This window comes from Natator depressus, chromosome 6, assembly GCF_965152275.1.
Source record: "Natator depressus isolate rNatDep1 chromosome 6, rNatDep2.hap1, whole genome shotgun sequence".
NCBI lineage: Eukaryota > Metazoa > Chordata > Testudines > Cheloniidae > Natator > Natator depressus.
Genome location: NC_134239.1, coordinates 77,449,085 through 77,473,659, shown reverse-complemented (window position 1 = coordinate 77,473,659; position 24,575 = coordinate 77,449,085). Strand labels below are relative to the sequence as shown.

Below are 24,575 nucleotides of genomic sequence, written 5' to 3'. Positions count from 1 at the left end.
TGGAGTACTGTGTCCAGTTTTGGGCCCCACGCTACAAGAAGGATGTGGAAAAATTGGAAAACGTCCAGCGGAGGGCAACAAAAATGATTGGGGACTGGAGCACATGACTTATGAGGAGAGGCTGAGGGAACTGGGATTATTTAGTCTGCGGAAGAGAAGAATGAGGGGGGATTTGATAGCTGCTTTCAACTACCTGAAAGGGGGTTCCAAAAAGGATGGATCTAGACTGTTCTCAGTGGTAGCAGATGACAGAACAAGGAGTAATGGTCTCAAGTTGCAGTGGGGGAGGTTTAGGTTTGATATTAGGAAAAACTTTTTCAGTAGGAGGGTGGTGAAGCACTGGAATGGGTTACCTAGGGAGTTGGTGGAATCTCCTTCCCTATAATTTTTTAAGGTTAGGCTTGACAAAGCCCTGGCTGGGATGATTTAGTTGGGGATGGGTCCTGCTTTGAGCAGGGGGTTGGACTAGATGACCTCCTGAGGTCCCTTCCAACCCTAATCTTCTATGATTCTATGATATGGGGTGACTCCCGTAGCATTGTTCTTTGTGGCGTTGTAGTCATGCACCAAAAACACAACATGCTGACTCTGGGTTGCCTTCTGCTCTGACTGTAAAGTCCCCAACATATCTAACAGAGTTCAATTAAACCTCGCTGGCTGAGGATCACCTTGCGGGTGATAAAGCATTGTCCTAGACTTTTTAATTCCCGCTATCCTCAGCACCTCCTTCAGAAGGTGACTCTCAGAGTCCCTCCCCTGATCAGAGTGTATCTGAGCTGGGAACCCATATACTGAAAAATATTTTTCCCACAACAGTCGAGCGACAGTGGCAGCCCTCTGGTCATGTGTGGGATATGCCTGCTCATACCATGTAAAATTGTCAGTCACTACTAAAATGTTCCCGACATTCCTCTTGTCCTCTTCTAAAGACAAGAAGTCAATGCATACCAGCTCCAAAGGTTTGCTGCTGGTGATGTTCTTCAGATATGCACCTCTATTGGACAGAGTTTTCCTTTGAACCTATCGAGCGCATGTCTCACATTTCCTGCAAACATCTTCAGCCATCTGGGGCCAATAGAACCTACTACAAAAAGTCCCAGGGCCCTCTCCACTCCTAAAGGTCCAAAGTCATTATGCAGGGCCCTCATGGCCAGGGCTCTGTACTCTTTTGGTAGCACTAGGTGCGTTCGTTGCTTTTGTGCAGCGTCAGTGGTAATTCGGTACAGTATTCCCTAAATCACTTTTTGTTTGTTCCATCCTCTCAATAATAGCTTACCCTCAGGATTAGGTGGGATAATTGCAGCTGGGCTTCGCCCCTCCCTTTTGGCAAGTAGTTTATCACAAATTTCAATATCTTGCAGCTGGGCTTCTTGCTGGTCAGCCACATTGAGCATGGGCAACGGAGACTGGTCCAAGACGATACAGTTCACTGAGACAGAAAGCACACTTGCAGGGGGCAGGCCCAGAGCTTCTGCAACACACCCATGAAGGCTCTCATGGGCCTCTGGCTCTCGACGACTCACACTGCAAATAGCTCTCACTCCATCCATAGGTAGCACAGCAACTTCCGATGCCTGTGGACGCCAGGACAATGCATCCACATCTACACTGCTTCTCCCTGCTCGGTACTGAATGCTGAACTCGTAACTAGCCAGGGCGGTCACCCATCTCCGCCCTGTAACATACAGCTTAGCACTTGTTAACACGTAAGTCAGTGGATTGTTGTCCATCCACACTTGAAACTGAGCACCATACAAGTAGTCTTGAAATTTCTCAGTGATGGCCTTTCAAGGTCAAGAACTCCAGCTTGTGGATGGGGTACCGAGTTTCACTATCAGACAGTCCTTGGCTAGCAAAGGCTACAAGTTTACATTTGCCTTCCACTTCCTGGTACCGGACTGCTCCCAGACTCTCCAAACTGGCATCAGCATGCAAGATAAACTGTTTGCTTGGGTCAGCAAAGACTAGGACTGGAGCATGAGTTAGGCAATTAATGATTTCCTGAAAAGCCCTTTCACATCTCTCATCCCACCGTGGTCCAAATGGTTTTAAGGGGCCATAGTGTCTCTGCTAATTAATGAAGATGAGCTGTTATCAGCAGGAGAAAAAAAACTTTTGTAGTGATAATCAAGATGGTCCATTTAGACAGTTGGCAAGGAGGATACTTAACTTAGGGAAATAGATTCAATATGTGTAATGACCAGCCACTCCCAGTCTCTCATCTTAATTAATTAGCCTCTTACAGTTTGTATGTCAACTTCCACCTTCTCTGTACGTATATATCTTCTTACTGTATGTTCCATTCTATGCATCCGATGAAGTGGGTTGTAGCCCACGAAAGCTTATGCACTAATAAATTTGTTAGTCTCTAAGGTGCCACAAGTACTCCTTTTCTTTTTGCGGATACAGACTAACACGGCTGCTACTCTGAAACCTTTAGTTCTCTGTAATTACTTGGGCGTGACCATGCAGTGACGGCATCTGTTTTATCGGGATCAGTACTCACACCCTCGAGACACAATGTGACCCACATACTTCACCAAGGTTCGACAGAACTGGCATTTGTCAATTGAAAGCTTCAGCCCATAGGTTTCCAATCGATCTAGAACTTTAAGAAGTCTTGCTTCATGCTCCTCCAAGGTTCTTCCAAAAACAATCAGGTCATCCAAATAAACTAACATTTGCATTAAATTCATATGTCCCACAACTTTCTCCATAAGACGCTGAAACGTAGCATGTGCTCTAGACATCCCTTGGGGCATGCGTTCAAATTGATAAAACTCTAACAGACAGATAAAGGCCGTCTTCTCCTTTTCTTCTTTTCCCAGAGGGATCTAGTAGTATCCACTTTGAAGATCCAATACAGAGACCACTGGCTATGCAGCAAACAGTCCAAGGCATCTTGTACTCAAGGCATGGTGTACCGGTCAACTACTGTGCACCTTTTTAGTGTGCGGTAATCAATACATCTACATTTTTCCATTCTTCTTACGGACCACTACAATGGGTGAGGCATACGGACCTGCGGGACTCGGTAATTATGCCATTTTCAATAAGCTCCTAAAGATGATGTTGCACATCTTCCATCTCTGAGAGGGCAATCGCTCCCTGAAAGGGATGAAAGGCTGTGAATCTTGTAGTCTGATGTTGTGCTCCACTCCTTTTGCACATCCCACTCATGCAGGGAGAATACCTTGGATCATTCACAAAGCTTCTTGCTCAGGCGATCCTTCCACTCTCCTCAGACAACAGTGAGTCTCCAAAGTCAAATTTTGAAGGCTCTATTGCTGGAATTTCAGCTTCATACTGGGCTCTCACAATGGTTTCAGGCTCAAAGAGGTCGGCTATCTTCTGCCCTGGTTTCACGTCCCCTGCCTAGCGAGTGCCATTTAGTTGAGGGTGAGTCCCTCAATCGGGAAATGACAAGTACAGTTCTGCTGCCCTTGATTCACACAACAAGGATAACAGCCTTTATTACTCCTGCCCCGATAACAAGGAGACTGGGAATCCCACATCAGCCAAAAGTGACAATTTGGGCAAGCAATCCCATCATGCTAAGCACATTGGCAGGATGGGTGTGCCCATGCAAATGAGATCAGCTCCTGAAGTCCTTTTCCACAGCTTACCACTAGATGTCCGGGAGAGCTCATTCAGTCTCTGCTTACAGTAATATCAGAAGCCACCATACAAAGAAAGCAGGCAGGTCTAAAAAAATCCAGTTAATCAGGATTTGAAATAGGGCAGTCAATGTTCCTCAGTCTATCTACCATATTTGGTTCCTCAAGTGTCTTGTTGGCTTAAATGAAAGCAGGACCAGATCTAAAAGTCACAGGAAAATCCTGCAATCCTTACTCATATGAGTAGTCTTTACTCATGCAAATCAGGAGTCAGTGGGACTATTAATGAGAGTAAGAGTCGCAGAATTAAGCGCCTAACATCCAGATTATTATTTCTAGATGGTCTGTGTCGTCTCTTTTATAGCACAGTTTACACCTAAGATATTAAGGTAAAACCTGGGGTAGGAAACACCATGTGTTTTAATTCATGGAGTTTCCTCTGCTCTGTTGACAGTGTCCATCAGCCAACAGAGGACACGGAGTTTGGCTCTAAAGCACCCACAGAAAATCCGAGTCACCTGTGCAGAAGCACACTGCTTCTCACTTTTCCCACCAGCTATGGTAGCAAGTCTCTTGCGGAGGAGGAGGGCTATTTACTTAGCAAAGGAGGTTACAGCCAGAAATAACGTGGACTGAAAAGCTTTATCTTATGTGATGTAATGTATCCTCTCACCTCCAGCCCTGGCGCCTTACCATAGAACCCCAAAGTAGCAGTGTACCTACAGGACATTTCATGATATCAAACCAATGCTTCTCCCTTTACACCTACTACTTTGGGAATTGATGAATTTGGCTGTTTCTAATCAAAGCAGGCTATGATAATATCTTGCCGGAATTCCTCTAGCACCTTGGACCAAAGGCGTCACAGTGGCTTATTAACTTCTGCATACGGGTCATTAATAAGAAGTCACCATGCACTTGGCATTAAGCAAAGATTACTGCCATTCTTAAGCCAAGCAACGACCCCTACAATGTGCCAAGTTACCCCCCAATATCCTTGCTGTCAACGTGTTTCAAGGTGTTTGATCCTCCAACAAACTGCTTCAGATTTGGACGATGTCTTGCAGGTTGAGCAGGCAGGGTTCAGGAAAGGACTACCTTTATCAAGAACAGTTTTCAACAAAATCCAAAAACGGGAGCCATCTTCTTGGATTTGACTGATGCTTATGGCATCGTTTGACACAGACGCCTTTTGTTTAAACTCTCTCGAGTTGCCCCACATTGGGTGGTTGAAATAATAGAGCTCTTTCTCCAAAACATGCGGTTCATAGTACACATGGGCAACGGCTGTAGCTCTTAGAAGTGTCAGATCAACAGTTTTCCTCAAAAAGAAAAGGAGTACTTGTAGCACCTTAGAGACTAACAAATTTATTTGAGCATAAGCTTTCGTGAGCTACAGCTCACTTCATCGGATGCATTCAGTGGGGGGGGGAAAAAAGGCTCAGTTCTTTCACCAATACTGTTCAATGTGTACATGAACGATCTGCCAGCTACACTCGTGCGCAAGGTTATCTATGCTCGCGACATCTGCTGCAGCTACCAAGCTCAGTCCTTCTCAGAAATTGACGAGCTCTTGAATGATATGAAGCTCATGGCAGACCTTTGTAGTCTATGGCACCTGCAGCTGAGCTTTTCCAAGACGGTTTCTAGTGTATTTCATCTGCATGATGCAAGTGCAAGCCACGAGATAAATGTTTTCTTCAATGGCCATCTGCAGCATGATCCAAACCTGGTTTGCCTCAGTGTGACACTGGATAGGTCATTAATGTACCTCAACCACTTGAAGACGATGGCAGCCAAAGTCAGCACTCAGAACAAGCTGCTCAGAAAATGTGCTGGTTCAACCTGGGGTGCAAGCATCCAGATGCTTAGAACATCAGCCCTTTCCCTCTGCTATTCACCAGCAGAGTACTGAGTTCCTGTCTGGTGTCGCTCGTCTCACACAATGCTGACCGATGTAAAGCTACCAATATTTACTAATATAGCATATAGCACCCCATATTCACCATCAGAAAGCCTCTGTCACGCTGCTGGTCAGGACCAATGAGAACAGTGACCTGTCTTTCTAAACAGACCTCTTCAACCACCTGCCAGCTCGCCTGTCTTCTAGACACCCTTTATGGTCATTTATGCCACCACAGGACATGATGGTGGAATCCGATTGGTGCAACAAGTGGTCAGCGATGACAACTGTCAATCACTCTCTCATCACTGACCCACTGTCGACTAGGTTTTGATCTACCAAGACACCTGTGGTCATCTCTGAACCAGTTTTGAACAGGACAGGACAATTGTGCAGCCAATCTCTTTAAACGAGGTTTTTCTAATGATCTGCAATGCAGCTGCAGTCAACTTCAGACTATTTCGCATATCCTTGACAAGTACCCATTGACTTATTTCGACCCACTGACTTACGGCTCTCCATCTGGCTGATGATGACGACACCATCAAATGGCTCGGCACATTGTGCATACACTGAGAGGGAGAAGGGAGAACCAAACCCCTTAACATGTGCAGGACAATATGAGAGGAGAACAGTTAGAACATCATTCAGCTATCACAATATTACTCCTAGAAAACAAAAAAATTTTCTGTCTTTGAATAAGTATCACTCCTTTTCCATTCCAAGACCATATACCCCTGAGCTTGAAAATTAATTTTAAAAAATAGGTTTAAAACTCATCATACTGCTTTCTACTGCTGCTACTAAAGAAACAAATGTTTCTGGCTGGGGCTTTTGTGGGTTTTAGTTGCCAGTCAATAAGATTGCTGATCCATGTTGTGTCACCATTTTGAAAGCAGAATTCCACTCCACTTTCATCTTTCACTCTCCTACAAAAAAAAGTAATGGCATGATACAGTACAGCAGGCAAATACTTTAATAATTAAAATATTTTTGTCAACACATTTTTTATATTGATCTAATTGCAATATTTATTTTTCAGCTGATGATCAGAAGACGACACTGCAATTATCCTGCAGTCCTCAAGTCCATCATACCTATTTTTCTCAAATGTGTTTTTTCTTCTTGGTAATCTTTAAGACTCTAACTTTGCAAAACCTCCACACACAGAACTCCCACTGAACTCAAAATAACTTTGAAAATATGCAAGAGATGATGGAAATGTTGTAATCATAGTTCATAAATGGGTTCACATAAATTTCTTTAAAAGAAATTATAAACAGAATTATAAATATTTGGGATAAACTTTCGAGAAACTCAAGAATAATCATGTCAGAAGATTTTATTATGGTAAAGGACAAGCCAATATTTCAAAGAAAACACACTTATTAAGAACAAGATCTATAACATACATTATATATACACACAGACACACATATACATCAGCAGCACAGAACGAACCTGAAGAACTCTATAAAGGCTGTCTTAGCAACAAACCGTATCAATTAAAAGCCAAGTTCTGGTTTCCTTCAAAGAGTATAAGTAAGGAGACCTTCTCAGGCGATTGGTGGAGAGTAGAATCCTCCACCAACACCCATCAGCCTGGTATGGAGCACCAACAAAGTAATCTGCGTTCAGCTGTATTGTCTACAGGTCCACTGTACCTACCCCGTAGACACAGGTTTTAGCCACAGGACCCACATGTCACAGACAAACATCCTACACCTCCAATGCTCAGCTGACCTGCCACCTCTCCAACCTGTGCCTCAAGCACTATAGTAATGGAGGGCCATTTAAGTACCTATGATTGATGCTTCTGAGAATGCCCTCTGTACAGACTCTCCCTGGCTTGCTTCCTTCGGCACTTTTCAGGCTTTGAACGCACACAATGAGGCGGAGCATCTAAAGAAAATTTGAATCACTTAGAAAAAAGCTATTGATGGTTAAAAACTTGTACATTAAAGCTACAAACCTGCATACTGTAATAAATAAATGTTTAAAATAAAAATCAAATTATTTCAATTTTGCCATTAACATTCAAAAGGCAAAAAAATTCCAGGTTCATTTTTTTTCTAAAAACTAGTGAAGACCAACATAAAGAATGATAGCTCTTCTAGATTCCTTTTCTCCCCTAAATTACTCAGGGGAATATTTACGTGTTTTTTTTTTAAATCCTGTTTTCATAAAACTGTTTTTAAAAATATTTAATACTTTTCAATTCAGGATTTGACCATAAAGGAAAATTCCGATAAGCGGGGAAATCTGGTACCATTTTAGGCTTCAGTCAGTAAAGCACTTAAAAGCCCATACTTAAGTCGCACTGGCTTTATTTAAGTATTTAAACAGGGGTTTAAGTGCTTTGTTGAAACTGGGCCTTAGGCACTAATCCTGCAAGTAAATACACATGTTTGAACACATGGATTCAGTAAGACTCCCAGAGTGACCTGCCTGGTATATTAAAATTAAATTACCCTTTAGTGATCAGAATTTATATATCCCACATTCAGCATACATGGTACTATAAACTGAAGACTATATATATATCTCCCTACATGTTACACATAGGACTGGAAGGAACCGCTTAGGTCACTTACTGCTGGGAGAATTTTGTGCCGCTGCATGTGCACAGAATTCATGTCTCCTGCAGATTTCTTTGCTTTCCTGCAGAAAAATGACTTTCTGAGAAGGAAGCAAAGGGAAGCTGCAAGCGCAGTCATGCACCACTCCCTGGCAGAGCAGATACACCGTTTCAGGCACCCGGAGCAGCTGGCGGAGAGGTAAATAACCACGGGGTTGGGGACACTCCAGCCAGTAGCTCCTACCCTAAGCTGGGATCAGCTGTTAGTCCTGGCTGGGCTGGAGGCAGGAGAGGACAGAACTTCCTCTTCCCCTGCAAGGAGTGTCTGGGGCTGTGTCAGACCCACCCCAAGAAACCTCCAGCGGCTGCAGGAAGCTCAGCATCCCCCCGCTTCCTGTCCCCATCACTCCTTAACTGTAGGAGTAGGGGTCACTGTACAAGAAGCTGCTCCCCCATCCACCCAACCTCCGTGCATCTGGACATCCCAACCCCAGACACTCCTGCCAAGCCTCATCAACTACATCCAGAACCCCCCTTGCCCTCCATACCTAAACCCCACCCCACTTAACCTCAATCACTACAACTGGAGCCCCCCTGTAGCCCTCTACCTCCAGACCCCCACCCCTGCACTCAGACCACCCCGCACTGAGCTCCCTACACTCAAACCACCACCCTGATGCCCCACCCCCTGCACTACCTTGAGCCCCACTGACCCCCAACTAGCTGCAGCCAGACCCCACCCCACCAAGCCCCACTATCCCAGCACCCAGGACCCCCCCCCACTAAGACCCCCACACCCAGACCCCTCTGCTGAGCCCCAACCACCTTCAACTGGAAGCCTGTGCAGAGTCCCATTGCCTCTGTACCTGTAACCCTCCCAACGAGCCTCTGTGCATCCAGATTCCCCCGCACTGAGCTGCCTGCACCCAGAATCCACTCACCCCATATCTGGATCCCCCCACACTGAGCTCCTCCACACTTGGATCCTACCTGGTTGAGCCTGCCTGACCCACACCTGGTGCACCTGGCGCAGAGCCCCAGGGTGTTTCTGGGGCAAGCCCAGCCTTGTGCTGTGTCAGGGTCGGGTGCAGCCTCACTGCTGAGTCCCGGTCCTGTGGGTGAGGGGGCTGCAGGGTGATCTCCCATCTTTGTGCAGCCAGGGGCCTGTGCTCCCCACTGCCATGCTAGAGGGGACAAATAAAACTTGCAGAATTTTAAAATATTGTGTGCAGAATTTTAATTTTGTTTTGTGCAGAATTTTTAATTTTTTAACACAGGAATAGCTACTGAGGCCATCAATACAAGTAATTTGTATGGTTTTATAAATCCAAAACCATACAACCTACTTGTATTGATTGCCTCAGTGCCCTAAGCGGTCCCTTCCAGTCCCATGCGTATGTATAGATAGTAACCCTAAACAATCTTTATCCCCTACTAACACATTAGACTATTTAAAGTAAATCTAATTTACGTCACACATTTCAGGTAGTCTGGAACACAACAACAACATCAGAATGGTCAGTTTCACATTTGTCTGCAGTCATTTTCACTCTCTCAGTCTTATACACTAGCATAAAACTGCTGTGGTGGGCTTTCCAACACTGCAGGGAAATATTTACATTTTTAAAAAATCCTGGTTTTATAAAACTGTTTTAAAACTATTTAATACTTTTTAATTCATATTAGTTTTTTCAGTGAGGTTTGTTTTAATTTATTATTAAACAAGCACTTGTAATATACACATACTTTACAAACTAAAAGCTAGACATATTATGTAGTTTTCATCTAGACAGACCCTTTCCTGCATCCTCAGATCCAAAGCATTACATGAAAAAAAGAGTGATGTTATTTTGGTCACTGCTTTCAAATTATTTCAACTTAAGACTTTTAATAAAAGTTTGAATTATTAAAAACCTTCATCAATTCTCTTTTTTTCCTACTTCCAACAGGCAGCAAATTGAGCTCTCTCTAAAAAAATTATATTGTAACACCATCTGAAGAAAATCTGAATCACTTAGCAAAAAGCTACTGGTGATTAAAGACTTGCACATTAAAGCTACAAAACTGCATACTGTAATAAATAAATGCTTAAAATAAAAATCAAATGATTTTAATTTTGCCATTAACATTCACAAGGTAAAAAAATTCTAGTTCCACCTTTTTCTAAAAACTAGTAAAGACCAAAATAAAGAATGATAGCTTTTCTAAATTCCTTGTCTTCTCTATAATTACTCAATTATTCATTAGAATATTCAAGACCTCCATTGCAATTTTTACACCAGAATCCCATATATGGGTTTGACTGTAAGGAGATGGTTATGCAAGGTCTACTATAAAGGCAATGTATTTCCAATATTTATTTCTGTAAAATATCCTATAGTAGAATTCATATTTCCACACAAGAAAGAAGCAGTTATTTAGTTCCAGACAACTTGATAACATCTCTTTCAACTATAGTTATAATTATCGTGTACGAACTTCCAAAGCAGACGTTGTCAAGATTTAACATTAGCATTAATTTATGTCATAACTGACTGTTACTATAAAGAAAATGGCAAAGCATCCATTTCACCAAAGACAGCACGTATCGAAAGGGAAATTTCATCTTAATTACCACTAATCTCCCCATTTTTAATTAAATTGATCAGTAATTTATTATCTTTCCCAGCCTTAGAAAGCTGTTATCACGAAGCTTCCAACAGAGAGCATAACTTCCCTTCTCCAATACTGTCGTTTTAAAAAAAAATGTAGAAGTGCGGCAGCATATTTCCTCAAATTCCTGTCCTGCCTCCTATACACACACTATTAAAAAAAAAACTTCACTGATATCTCTGGACTGGTTGTACAGCCTCAAGTGCCCTATTGCTCCACAAAGATTTAGAAGGAACATCACGAATCTAGTACTCCAGACTAATGGACACAATGGGCAAAATCCTGGCCCCACTGAAGCTTATGAGAGTTTTGCCACTAATTAAAAGAGCTTTGAGAAAATGTAACATGTGGTCTCAGACAGCAGGAGTATAGAGTATTGAGTTCAGGTCACTTCCCACTGGCTTTACATCACAGTGGCACTGACTGTGACTTCACTGGATCCCAGAGATATACCCATTCCATCAGAAGAAACTGCGGTAGGATAGCAGACGGAAAAGAAGTAATTTCAGAGGAAAGATTAACCAATTCAGAACTTCCCAACTTTATGATACTAAAATTAAATAAAACTGAAAACAACCAAAGAAGGACATAATGGGTTTAGTCACCTTGCCCCAGTGATAGTTTCTAATCTCTATAACATTCATCTTAGAACCAAATTATTCATACAATTTTAATATAAAACAATGAACAAGCAATTTAAGCATGACGTTTTCAGGTTTATCAATTATAAATCTGATGAAATAAAATTATAATTGGAAAGGTATTGAATATTTAAATCGAAGATCAGAATTATCTTTTAGGCAACTTAAGGAAGCCTTTTTCTAGGACTATAAATAATATTCAAATTAATCATTTCATTTTAGTAACAACTTTCACAATTAATACTGCTTTCTGACATTTACAAAAATATGATTATGTATTCTGGAAACCTCAAACAACCATCTGAAAGACATTCAAGAAAATGAAGAAACTTCAACTGTGTCATTCAAAGTTGCTTCTTTCCTCTCTGTGATCCAAAATCCAATGTCTTTCTACTGATTTCAATGGGGTTTGAATCAAACCCCAAGTAATAAAGATCACATTACATTTTTTGAAAAAGAGCAGAATAAATTTCAGTGTCTTAGCCAATATAGCCATTTTTATTGAAAGAATGATTTGATTGCTAAAAAGATTGGGTTAAGCTACTGCTGAGTATATAACGGCATTTGAACATAGTCACTGCACTACCAACATCAAAATCATAATTGTAAAGTACTTGGGAATACTTTGAGTATGAAATGCAGTATGAATAATATTCTAACACTTTGAGTTTTACTTTACAATACATAGGTCCACGGAAAAGCAAATGTATAAATTTCCTGTACACTAATAAACAAAATGCACACAAAATCTATGAGAGCCAGTGGGAAACAAGCAAAATATTACATCAGTTGCGTAAATCTCAGAGAACTTTACATCACATGCTCATGATAAATAATTCTCTTTAAATACAATATTTTCTGCATACAACTGCTTATTATTATGGGCATCTATTTATTGTATATGATCAAGGTTTTTGGTTATCAGTATGGTCTATCTCAAGTGTAAACAACAGATTAAGACACTAAGCCCCCATTTCACATAAATTTATATTGTAAGGAAGAACAACGGAAAAGAAAACAAATATTACACAGAAGTATAAACATTTTTTAAAAGTTTTCAAACTTTCCACAAGGAGTGAGTTATTTCGCTAAACTAATAAATACGCTTTATTTAATGCTCTTCAATTATTTGATATTCTGACAAGTAAAATCCTTATGCAACATACCTTAACAAGTTTCAAAAGGTGATAAAGATCTTCAACCTCATCTCCTTCACACCTGGTATATACTCTTCCAGTGTCCACACTGGTACCCTTTATGGTGTGACGATAGAGAGGCAAATCCATTGCTTCAGCATACAGGTCTATGGCATGATGTCCTACTGTCTGATACATGTAGCTGTCCAGCTCATCTGTCCCTTCTGCCACAATTAAATAGAGACAAACATGACGCTAAGTACATCATTCAGCATTACAGAAAATCGTAATACTTTAAAAGCACCAAGAGTACCTAAATCTGAGTATTCCTTAGTTCATTGACACACACATCTGTGATGGCATCTCTACAAACATGGAATAAAAAAAATTGGATTTCTCCCCTCTTATATTTACATGTAACAATGTGTCTCATGCAACTGCCTACTTCTTAATGTAGGCATTTCCAGTGCTTCATCCACAAATCCCACACTATGGATCCAACCCAGAACCAAATGAGCCAATGGTAACTTTGCTTTGCTATGCAGGAGGAGCACAACCCCAGAGGCACAGACCCATAGTTTTTACCTGTGTTTCAGCATACTTCGTGCAATATACATAGAACACACTGCAGCACTTATTCTGGTGGTTAGAAATAGGCTGTCAAAACTTCCTGAAACTTAGCCATTAATACATTTAGTACTGACAACACGATACTCACAGCAAGTTATTTCAGTATAAATGGAACAATAGAGGATTACAGCAGTAATTTTATATTGTTTAATGCATTGTAAAGAAAGGGAAATATTTGTTGTTGCATCCAGGACTTTTCAATTTCCATTCCTTTTAAAAACTTGGGGTAGAACTCACCAAACGTCTTGCTGCTGCTGCTTTAATTAAGAGACAAATTTCACTAAACGTTCTTACCAATTGGTTGGCAGCTAAACAATAACAAAAAAGGCAGCATATGTAGATTGTAATAATTAAACCCCAAACCTTGCAATTCACATTTTACGTAACTCAGGAGTTATCCAACAATTGTGACCATTATTGATAATTTTTCAACTGATCAATAATAAAGAACACTTAATTATTGCTCAAACCTACAATTCACTGGTAAAATTTGATAGAGTTCAAATTTGTAGGAAGGGCGGCCAGCACATCCCTTGGCCCGCACCGCTTCCCACAGCCCCCATTGGCCTGGAGCGGCGAACCGCAGCCAGTGGGAGCCGTGATCGGCCGAACCTGCAGACGCAGCAGGTAAACAAACTGTCCCGGCCCACCAGGGGCTTTCCCTGAACAAGCAGCGGCCCTAGTTTGAGAACCACTGGTCTAGAGGGTTCTGTAATCTTAACAAATTAACCAGGACCGGAGAAGTTGATTTTACAAGAAAAACAGTATTTTTAAATTTATATAAAATCTGATACCTGAAAAGAACAGACAGGGTCCCTTTTAAGCTGCCACTTAGTTCTGAATTTGCAGTTACTTTATTACTTGAGGGTCTCCAGGCAACAGTGGTACAAGATAAAATAAAATGAATGGGATAGGACCTACTGCTGCCTGGGGCACCTCAGTTAACTTTCCATCATATTCCCTACCACATACACATAAAGAGGCCATTTTATGATTTGAATGACAACATTGATGTGGCTACATTAGTTTTACAACAAACATATTTCAAAAAGATTAGAGAGGTTTTGTCCTGGATACCAAGGGAATAAACTTCCCCAACCAACTGATTTTATATTCACCTACTCTAACAATGATTCACACATGAACTCCTTCTCCCAGCAGGCACACCTCCTCCTCTGCTTCCCTCACAAACCTCCACACTTTGGATGGCAAAGGAGACCCCTTTTCAATCGTGGGGCCTCATTCCCCTCCCACTGATACAAAAGTCATCTCCTTTTCAAATCTCACTTAAACCCTTCCTGTTCATCTTAATTTAAGATTGATGCTAAACCTCACTCACTTTTCACTACCTTCATTACTGTACCCATGCATTCTCCCCTTACTACAGTACAAGAAAGTATTTATGCATTTTCCTCCTTTTAAACTGCAGAATCCTTCCTTTTACCATTTTTCATTTTCTTGTATTGTTTTCTCTTGTTTGCTGCTTTACAAGCGGCTTTAACAAATTCTCTAAATTGTTTCTCCCCTTCTTCACCTCTCTCTGTAAAGATGTCTAGGATACCTGCCATATGTGCAAAAAAATAGCAGGGTTTAACTCAGACACAGCTGTGCCTCAGCTGTTTCCTATTTCAGAAAGTTTCCTACAAGCAATGAGGCATTCTTACCTGTGTTTTCAGTAGGTCTTAAGTTGGCTAGAGCAACAATCTGATGCCCAGCAGCAACACACTGCATCATATTGTAACAGCTGTCCTTTCCACCACTGGAATTAGAAAAAAAATGAAATTATCAGACAATTAAACCAGGCACTGCTAGGCACTGTCGCCCTTTTTTAACTTTTACCTGATTACTTCAAAATTATAACGCAGGGCCACAGAATAAAGTTTTCAAATAAGAAGTATTAAGGAGAATTAGAACAGTAACAAACATCTAAGACTGTACCATACAAAATCTTTATAAGAACAGAAAGCTTATAAAATGCTGAAGAGTTCAGTTAGATCTAAAATCCATAAGGTTTATGTGAAATTCCTAATTTGATGGCAGAGAGAGAGAAACTTTCATTGTACGTAAGCTCTTTGGAGAAGAGGCTGTCTTTTGCTCAAAGGATTAGTGATGGATCACAGAATGTTTCCTCTCCAAAATACTGATTTTTAAAAGCAGCGGTGAGAACCTGGCTTCTGGTTGTGCGCCTGGATATAACTGTGGACAAAATTAATTACAGGTGCATTTTAAAGCAACTGGCACAACAGGTCCCTGTTGTTCATCTAAGTGCTGATGTAATATAATATTTAATATAAAGTGCAAAATAGATTTGATTTTGAAATTAATAATCCAACATTCAAAAGCTAAAAGAATACTCCGCCTCTGTCAACATGGCGAAGGCTGAATCCTTTTCCCATTGAATTTAATGGCAAAACTCCTATTTCAGTTACACATAATCAAGTCTTAAACAAATGTCAAGTAATAATAATAATAAAGCGAAAACTATCTGATCTATAGAAAACTACACTTCAAACATCCATCTTCAAATTGATAGTCACTGCACCACAACGAGAGGGGAGAGTCTGTGCTTTACCTCTTTAAGAGGCAAGGCACAGAACTCACAGCCCCAAGGTGGGATGGCTATGGTGGTTTTAAGCCACCTTTGTGTCCTCCCAAATCCTGGCTGCTCCACAGGCCCTACAGAGCTGTCTTGTTATGGCAGCCTGTCCTCAGCTCTCTCTAGGCTCCCAAATGTCTGGAGCCCTATATGTTGAGCCCTAACCCACCCCTCAACACACCATTCCCACATTCAGTCCCACCTCAAGCATGACCCCTATGCCAGAGCTGACAAAAGGATCCTAGAAAGGCAGCCTTACAGTTGTCCCCGAGTTCCCGTGCCTTTACTTACACACATAATAAACTCCTCTACACTGATTCTAACTGGTGGTACTACTAAAATCATCTGAGAAAGATTCATATAATCAGTACAGCAGCCTTTCCTTCCATACTTTACCCATCTGTATATGAGGAAGGAACAATCAGTTGCACACATACAAAATGGGAAATGACTGCCTAGGAAGGAGTACTGCAGAAAGGGATCTGGGGGTCACAGTGGATCACAAGCTAAATATGCATCAACAGTATAACACTATTGCAAAAAAAAAAAAAAAGCAAATATTATCTTGGGATGTATTAGTAGGAGTGTTGTAAGCAAGACACAAGAAGTAATTCTTCCACTCTACTTGGCACTGATGAGGCCTCAGCTGGAGTATCGTGTCCACATTTCAGGAAAGATGTTGATAAATTGGAGAAATTCCAGAGGAGAGCAACAAAAATGATCAAAGGTCTAGAAAATGGGACCTATATGAAGATAGAAAAAAATGGGTTTGTTTAATCTGGAGAAAAGATGACTGAGGGGGGACACGATAACACTTGTCAAGTACATAAAAGGTTGTTACAAGGAGGAGGGAGAAAAAATGTTCTTCCTAACCTCTGAGGATAGGACAAGAAGCAATGGGCTAAATTGTAACAAGGGCGGTTTAGGATGGACTTTAGAAAAAACTTCCTAACTGTCAGGGAGGTTAACCACTGGAATAAACTGCCTAGGGAGGTTGTGGAATCTCCATCATTGGCGGTTTTTAAGAGCAGATTAGATAAACACCTGTTAGGAATGGTCTAGATCAGAGGTTCTCAAACTGTGGTCCACGGACCACCAGTGGTCCACAAGCTCCATTCAGGTGCTCTGTAGATAGTTCCTTGGGTGGCCTCACACAAGAGAATGAAGGGCTACACACCCAAGAAGGCGTGGCTTCACTAATTCGGTGCCTGGACCCTGGAGAGTCAGACGTTCATGTAAGGTGAGGTGGTGGCCTTGGAGGGAATGGGGGTAGGTGGGAGGGAGACAGCGGGGTGAGAAGGGGGGGGGGAATTTGGGACATGCAGGGCTGCAGCGGTCAGAGAAAGAGGCGACTTTCCCCAGCTCCAGGGCTGCGGCTGCTGGGGAGAGATGGCCCTCCTTCCCAGCCCCAGCTCAGAGGCTGCTGAGGTGGGGAAGAGAGGGAGATATCCCCCCTCCTTCCCAGCCCCAGCTTGGGGGCTGCCACGGCAGGGGAGAGAGGGAGAGACAGAGACTTCCCTCCTTCCCAGCCCCAGCTCAGGGGCTGCCGCGGTGGGGGAGAGGCAAATCCATCACATTAGAAAAGTAAGACTACTGATATTAAAATATGAGTTATGTGCTCTTATTTGTAGAACAAAAAAAAGTAAATTATGATTAAGGTTTTTTTATATAGCGCTTTTATCCAAAGTGCTTTACAACAGTTAGCTAACAGTACAAACAACATTTGGAAAGATCGTTAAGTGGTCACAGAGACCCTCAGCAATTTTCAAGTGGTCTGTGGAAAAAAAAAAAGTTTGAGAACCACTGGTCCAGATAATACCAAGTCCTGGCTTGAGTTCAGGGGACTGGACTAGAAGACCTCTCAAGGTCCCTTCCAGTCCTATGATTCAATGATAAATTGCTCTCTCGTTTCATTGCTGTTAAAATTTAACATGAATTTGTTAATGAACAGGTTTTTAGCAAGTTTCTAGTTTTGAAAAATCACTTTTCAAAATAACCATGATGTCAAATTTCTTCTAAACAGCCAACAGACAATATAATTTATTGTCATAAAATATGTCATAAGCCATATCTCTATTATTTTGATACAACATGCTTGGTATAGTTAACTTAGTTACTGTTCATTTAGTTACCAATGAGATGGAAAAAAGACTGGATGTATCAAGAAACAGTAATGGGACAGAGAACCTTACCCTTATAGAGACTTCTTTCTCAAAACTAAGGGCCTCAGCTTAGCTCCAATTTTGTCCCTAAATGTAACTGCAGCCAAAACAATTATACATTAACTGTGTAGCCTTTACATATCCAACTACAAAATTTATGAGTATAATCAGGAAGCTACATATCTAAGCACTATAAAATGTACCCACAATTATTTGTACCAGCAAAACTGTGGGTGCAAACTCAGAGACTGAAAGTCACCAGTCTTTATATTGCCCTTGCTAGCATTCTCAAGAGAAGGACCATGAAATTAATAGGCATGGTAACTGAATTACACTCAGACCTCAGAGGTACCACAGAAACAGGGTTGAGGCATGTTGCTGGGACAAATCTAAAGGAAACTTGCACTGCTACCATCTGTGACATACACTGGGAAATCCAGTGTTGGCTTCCACAATCTGGCATGTTTTATGAGAAAAAATTTCCTTCTAATTTTTCTTTTAAACTACAAAATAAAGGACTAATTTAGTACATTGGCTAACTTACCAAAGTTCTTAAATATTATTACACCATTCCAGTATTAAAATAAAAAATGCTCAAAAATAAAATATCTGCTCATTTCAAAAATTGCTTGAAAAGAACAAGATAGATTTTTAAAAGAAGGATGTACTTTGACATGATTTTAGGCCCAGGGTCCCAGTTTGTTGTTTATGGACCACTTGCTGATGGTCTGTATAGTGCTGGATGGTTACCTAGAGCTGGCTCTCCTCATTTCCAGAGAAGAGAAAAATGACAGATGGAAGGATGGGGGATGAAAAGAAGAGCCAAAATAGAAAGTACAATAAACTTTCTTCCAATAGGACAAAACATCCCAAAGACAGCTAAGCTGTACATAAAAGTCCTTTCTTAATATCACTTCTACACAACAGCAATTTTTGTAGCTGCCACTGACGTGAAAACAATCATAAATGGGAGGGAAAACAGTCTGTGCAATCATGAACGGGAGGACATGCAGGTCCAACAATACTCAGCCCTCCACTGATACTCAATATTGATGAGCTGGAGAGCCCCACGGAGTCAACAGAAACACCAAATAATCATGAATTGATGTCCCAGCATTACACTGTTGGGGGTTTTTTGTATACCACCGCATGATGATAATCACATCAGGCCAGAACTCCATGATTGTTCTGTGACTCTTAGGGACTCCATTTGTCAAAATATTTCCTGTCTCCTTCCATTGCTTTCTAGCCTCTGAGAGAGAAAGAAGTGTTTTTCATCTCTCTCTCTCTTTCTTTGTCCTACCAGCTGATGGGACACGGTCAGGGCTTTTTATTTTCTTTCCTTCTCTTCATCTCCTTTACACCCTAAATTCCTGACTAGTTGGAGGAAGAGATAGGATCACTACAACATCTGTCTGTTTTTTCAGTGCTACCCACAAAGCTTCAAATGGAGCGCCATCAAACCAAGGGATTTAACCAAGTGAGGCCCCCCGCAAAAAGCTCCATGCAGCTCTAGAGCAGTGATACTCAGACATCAGTGGTTTGGGAGCCAAATTAGCTATTAACATTACCCAAAAGAGTGTGAATTCATTCTTTCATTTACTACTGTACTAAATACTCATATTTAAACAGTATGACCGGTAAAAAAAATTTTTAATATACACACATACACATATAATTCTCACAGTAAATAAGTTAATAACTTAGTACAAGTTGATAACTTAATTGGTTAATAAGTAGAAAAAGCATCCTGACTGGGTAATAATTAAATCACAGTGTTTTAACATCATGTGCTGCAAATTGCTGCGGGAAACACATTAAAGAGCCATTTGCAGCTTGTGAGCCTCAGTCTGAGTATCACTGCTCTAGAGCCACAGTTTGAGATCTGAGTATCATTGAGATATGGAAAATAATAGGAGGCCGGAAATGGTAGTCAGATGGTCTGAGCTCCTGGAGCAAGATAGATGTCTGGTTGCGGCATTCTGGGTATCCTGACATTTAGAGTTTTGGGGATGTAATAAAAGAAGGAACTGCAATAGATATGAGACTCTTAACGATTTCAACAGAGGCACAGCCACAGTTAGGACAAATTTTGGCCACAGGCACGACAGGCAGACTTACAAACAAGGGGAATATGAAAGAGAAAAAAAAGGGACGGTAAAGATTTCTTTAGCGACCATCCAAGACCTCTGAAAAGTATGTCCCTCATATTCTTGCATGTCACTGTTCACACACACCAAAAAAAAAAAAAAAATCTAGACTAATTCAAGATGGGGGAATAAGAGGAAAACTTATTTTGGACAGATCACTGGCTTTAAAATGCCTGATGATTTCTGATTTAGCACAAGTTACACTTTGAGGTTTACTCAATCACTACCTCCTTAGAAAGAGACCGTCAACTTTAAATATTGTCAATACAAAAATAATTAGTTAAAATAGATTCAGATACTACTCCTGCCTATCAAAAGCACAAAAGAATGTTTTTTTAATAGAGAAATTCTCTCTCTCTTATCTTTTACATTACTTGTAGTGAGTAGGTTAAAAAAAATCAGACTTTGACGTCTCTTTAAAACAAAAAACTCTTCTTAAAACTTTTTCTTAAGCTAAATCCATCCTAGTAAAACTGCCCATAAAAATACCAGTCATGTTACAAACCTCCTTCTTAAGATTTTATTTCATGCTGCCTTCTAGCACATTCCACTGAATAGCCAATATCAAAATAAATACTTCTAGAACTTGAAATCAGGATAAAAAAATACATTTTTTCACTACAAAAAACAAATCCCTTTTGTTGTATAACATTTTCTGTTGGAATAATTTTAAACCATAATCCTGGCCAAACCCAAATTTTAACAGGTTTCATACAGGTTGCAGGACTCTATCAAAAGAAAGTCAAAATAGGATCTTTACCTTAGTAAAAAGAAGTTATGGGTCGGCATCTAAAAATAAAAATATCATAGGGTTCATCCAATACACAAGCACAATGTCCTGGGTAACCTTCCTGGCTTACATGAACTATTAATTTAGTATCATTTCTCAATGAAAGAATCTAGTTATCTTCTTCAATGAAAAAATAATTTAAATAAATGTCAGAAAATATAAAAACCTATTTAGAGTGTAAGAAGTGCAGAAAAGGAAGTAGCAGAAGGGTAGGAGAAACAGTCCCAGAGACAGAGGGCTATGTCAAGCGCGACTACATAAATGAATGATCTTTTTTAAAATGATGAAAGAGATTAAATGTCTCATTGAAACACACATTTGCAAAATTGATCCTAAAAGTGAGATACTTGTAAAGGGAAAAAAAATAGCCTGAAAATCAACTGAAAACGGGTGAGATGAGACAGAAAAAAATAGCAGCAGCTCACATACATACAGCACTTTTCCTCCCAAAGCATGTTACATATAATTACAGGGGACCCCCAAAATGCAGCAGAGGGCAGCCACTGACAACACAGAGCACATTGCAAGACACAGGGGAGAGTGATGACGGCAGGGTGTGGGCCTTTATTTACTTATTTTTAAGTGTGACAGGATGTTCAACACCCAAAGGCAGAGCCAGGCAGTTGTGCAAGGCCTGCTACTAGGCACACAATTACACACCCACCACTGAGATGCAGCCAGCTGAGGCAGAGCAAGCTGCGGAGGACAGAGCTGTTTAAAACGCCGTGCTGTGTTTGGGGGAGGGAGGAAGGCAAGAAATGCGCGAGCAGGAGAGTCCCGAGGGCAAGGCTGCGGGTTAGCAGCCCAGTCCCTGCTATGGGCTCTGCAGCACCCCCCAGGTGCACGAGGTGTGGCTCAGTCTGTGCAGCAGGGCAGCCCCCCACAGCCACGTTACCTGATTAAGGCCACTACTCTCATGCTGCTCGCACCCCCCGGGCTGGGCTGACACTAAGAGGGGCGGGGGGCTGGGACACAGGGGCGCTACTACGGGCTACAGCCGGCGCCCTCCTTCCCGAGCCACGCGCCGTCCTACACGCTCGCGCCGCTGCCGCCCGGCCAGACCCGCCCAGGGCAGGCCCGAGGCTGCCTGAACCAAAGGGCTTGTGGTGGGGGCCGACCCGCGCCGCTCTCCCTGCGACCGGCCAGCGCCCTGCCCCTGCCGCTCGGGCCGGCGCTGCCGCGACGGGCGGGCGAGCGGCGCGGGGCGACGAGGGCTGAATGGCAGGCACCGCGCTGGCCGCCTATGCGAGGGCAGACGGGAGGCGCCGCAGGGAGGCCAGGGCTGATCCTGGGGGGTGTTCGCAGCGCGCCCGCTGCTCAGAGCCGCTCCAGTGCGTGACGTGCAGGATGAGTCACCTCTGAGCTGTCAGCTACTGCCCTGGGTGCTTACCGGCACCTGTTTCCCCCATGACAGTGCCCTCTCTCTATAAAAAGAACAGGAGGACTTGTGGCACCTTAGAGACTAACAAATTTATTTGAGCATAAGCTTTCGTGAGCTACAGCTCACTTCATCGGATGCATGCGATGAAGTGAGCTATAGCTCACGAAAGCTTATGCGCAAATAAATTTGTTAGTCTCTAAGGTGCCACAAGTACTCCTGTTCTTTTTGCAGATACAGACTAGGACAGCTGATACTCTGAAACCTCTCTCTATAGTTATTGTTGGCCCTGATACAGCAGCCCGTGTTGTCCCTGGCACCAACAGAAGTTGGTCCAATAAAAGATATTACCCCACCTTATCTCTCTTAGAGTTAAGGTTGCCAATTTTGGTTGGACATATTCCTGGAGGTTTCATCACATGACATCATCCTTAATTAAGGATTAATCTTTAATTCCTGCAGACTCCAGGACAATCCTGGGGGGTTGGCAACCCTACTTACAGTTATCAAAGCCTGGCTACTGATTTGAATGGTGCTGAAAGTAACAAGGCTGGTTAGTTTCATTCCTATTCAACAGCAACTGCCTGGAAAGGCCCTTACTAGGCACAGAGATATTTAAAGCATGTTCTCCCACTTTTTCTGGGAGTGGTTATGAAGAATTCAGCACAGTTTACAGGCACTTGTCTCTCCATTGCAGCTGAAGGAGGGAAGTTGAAGTGGGGGAGTTAGTTTATCATTTTAAAAGTTATTAAATAAAAAACAGGAGAGTGTGTAACTCTACTCACATGTTGAATAACAATGTCATAAGTAGAACAACAACAACAACAACACATGCACACACCCTGAAAATAAGGATATTCATCTGTAGATTTGGAATCAAACTTTGCAACCCATTCCCATCATTGTAAGGAATCAAATTATACTACTGAATACAAACACCTTGGAATTCAGATCCAGATCCAAATTCTACAGTGTGGGCCCATCTCTGGGCCAAAAAAAGCCCTTTGTAAATACTGGTACAAAGTCAACAAAGTTGTAAATTTGTAACTAAAAGCAGAATATGTCTCACACTCTGTTTTAGCGATCTACGACTGCACAGCTTGGGGCATCCAAAGCTACCGAACATGTCCCCAGGATAGGAGATGGGGGAGTGATCACATGTGGACAGCTCCAAATAAAGAATAAAAAGTGATGAACTGAAGATTGTGCATGGGGCTGGTAACCCCACTATGTAACTCCACTATGTAAACTTACTAAAGAAATAAACGCTGGCAGCCATACTTGAAAAAGAGCTCCACTTCCTATGAAGAATATGATACGCATTGGTCAGAGTGTAAGGAAGCCTATGTCCTGAAAATTCCCTTGCTCAAGACCAGATCAGTAATGAAAATCAGTCTTTTGAATATGAGACCAATGTTTCTTTGCAGCCATTTTGAAAAAAAAAAAGGGCCCTTTTCCAAAGGAATGCAATTATTCAGTGCTACCTAATTAATATCTTATTAGGCTCCAAAGGGCTACGATAGGTGGTGTCTTCCTTTTCAGATCGCTGTGTGTTTGAAAGCAGGAGTTAAAAGTAAAAGGCAATCAAAAGTCTGGTAAAGTGAATTGTGTCCTTTTTTTAAGTAAGAATCTTTAAGCTGTGGATAGGTTTGGATCCAAAAGCAAGCCGGAAAGCATCTGTTTTCATGTAAATTACCTAACTGATAAGGTAGAAGCCACTGAAACCTGGGCTGCCTATGAAACAAATACAAGAAAATATGGGTAATTCCTCTGTTTTGCCTACAATTAACAAGGGTATTTGTATAAAAAGGAAATATTTTAAGCAAGGATTGACAGCCCAGAAGGGGTAGATCTATGTTCTTTTTGTCTTTCAGAAAATCAGAGAAAACTGATGCCAGCTGAAAAGCAATTCAACATATCATGAATTTACTGGCACAATAGGAATTATGTTCTGTGTTCTATGTCCTGTCGTGTGGTGTTTGTCTTGTGGCCAGAATTGCTGTGTTTAATTTTTCATAGGACAGTTTAGTTTAAACCTAAATAGAAGGGTTAAATCAAAATGCAGATACTTGTTTTATTCAACTTGGAATACAAAGTGTTTGGATAATATCAGGAAAATGTGATATACTAAAGTTTAATACATTTGCTTAAGTAAGAAAAAGAAATTGCATTGGCCAGATCTTTTAATTGAAAAAATTGTTGTTAAATTTTGCACACCAACAGTCTTTGGAAGCAAGGACATGAAAGGTTAACCCACTCCCCATATTGCACATGGGATCCTTCTGGCTATCTCAAATTTCTGGCCAGAGGGCTGGGGAGGGAGAAAAGCTATTGGACACCAG

The 24,575-nt window shown here is 41.5% G+C and overlaps 1 protein-coding gene across 2 annotated transcripts in view; it reads right to left on the bottom strand.

Annotated features, from left to right (window-relative positions):
- The window catches only part of DPH6 (diphthamine biosynthesis 6), a 366,355-nt gene extending 344,532 nt beyond the window's left edge, over positions 1-21,823 (bottom strand). The window contains exons 1-4 of one of the 2 annotated variants that reach the window (XM_074955772.1): positions 21,751-21,764; positions 20,826-20,854; positions 14,822-14,916; positions 12,558-12,751 (exon numbers count right to left, since the gene is read on the bottom strand). In XM_074955772.1, coding sequence (XP_074811873.1) covers positions 12,558-12,751; positions 14,822-14,916; positions 20,826-20,854 — 318 coding nt within the window. In that variant the 5' untranslated portion in view covers positions 21,751-21,764. Of the gene's footprint in view, positions 1-12,557; positions 12,752-14,821; positions 14,917-20,825; positions 20,855-21,750 lie in introns of both variants that reach the window. The other variant, XM_074955773.1, reaches the window with a different exon arrangement.
- Positions 21,824-24,575: the final 2,752 nt, after the last annotated feature.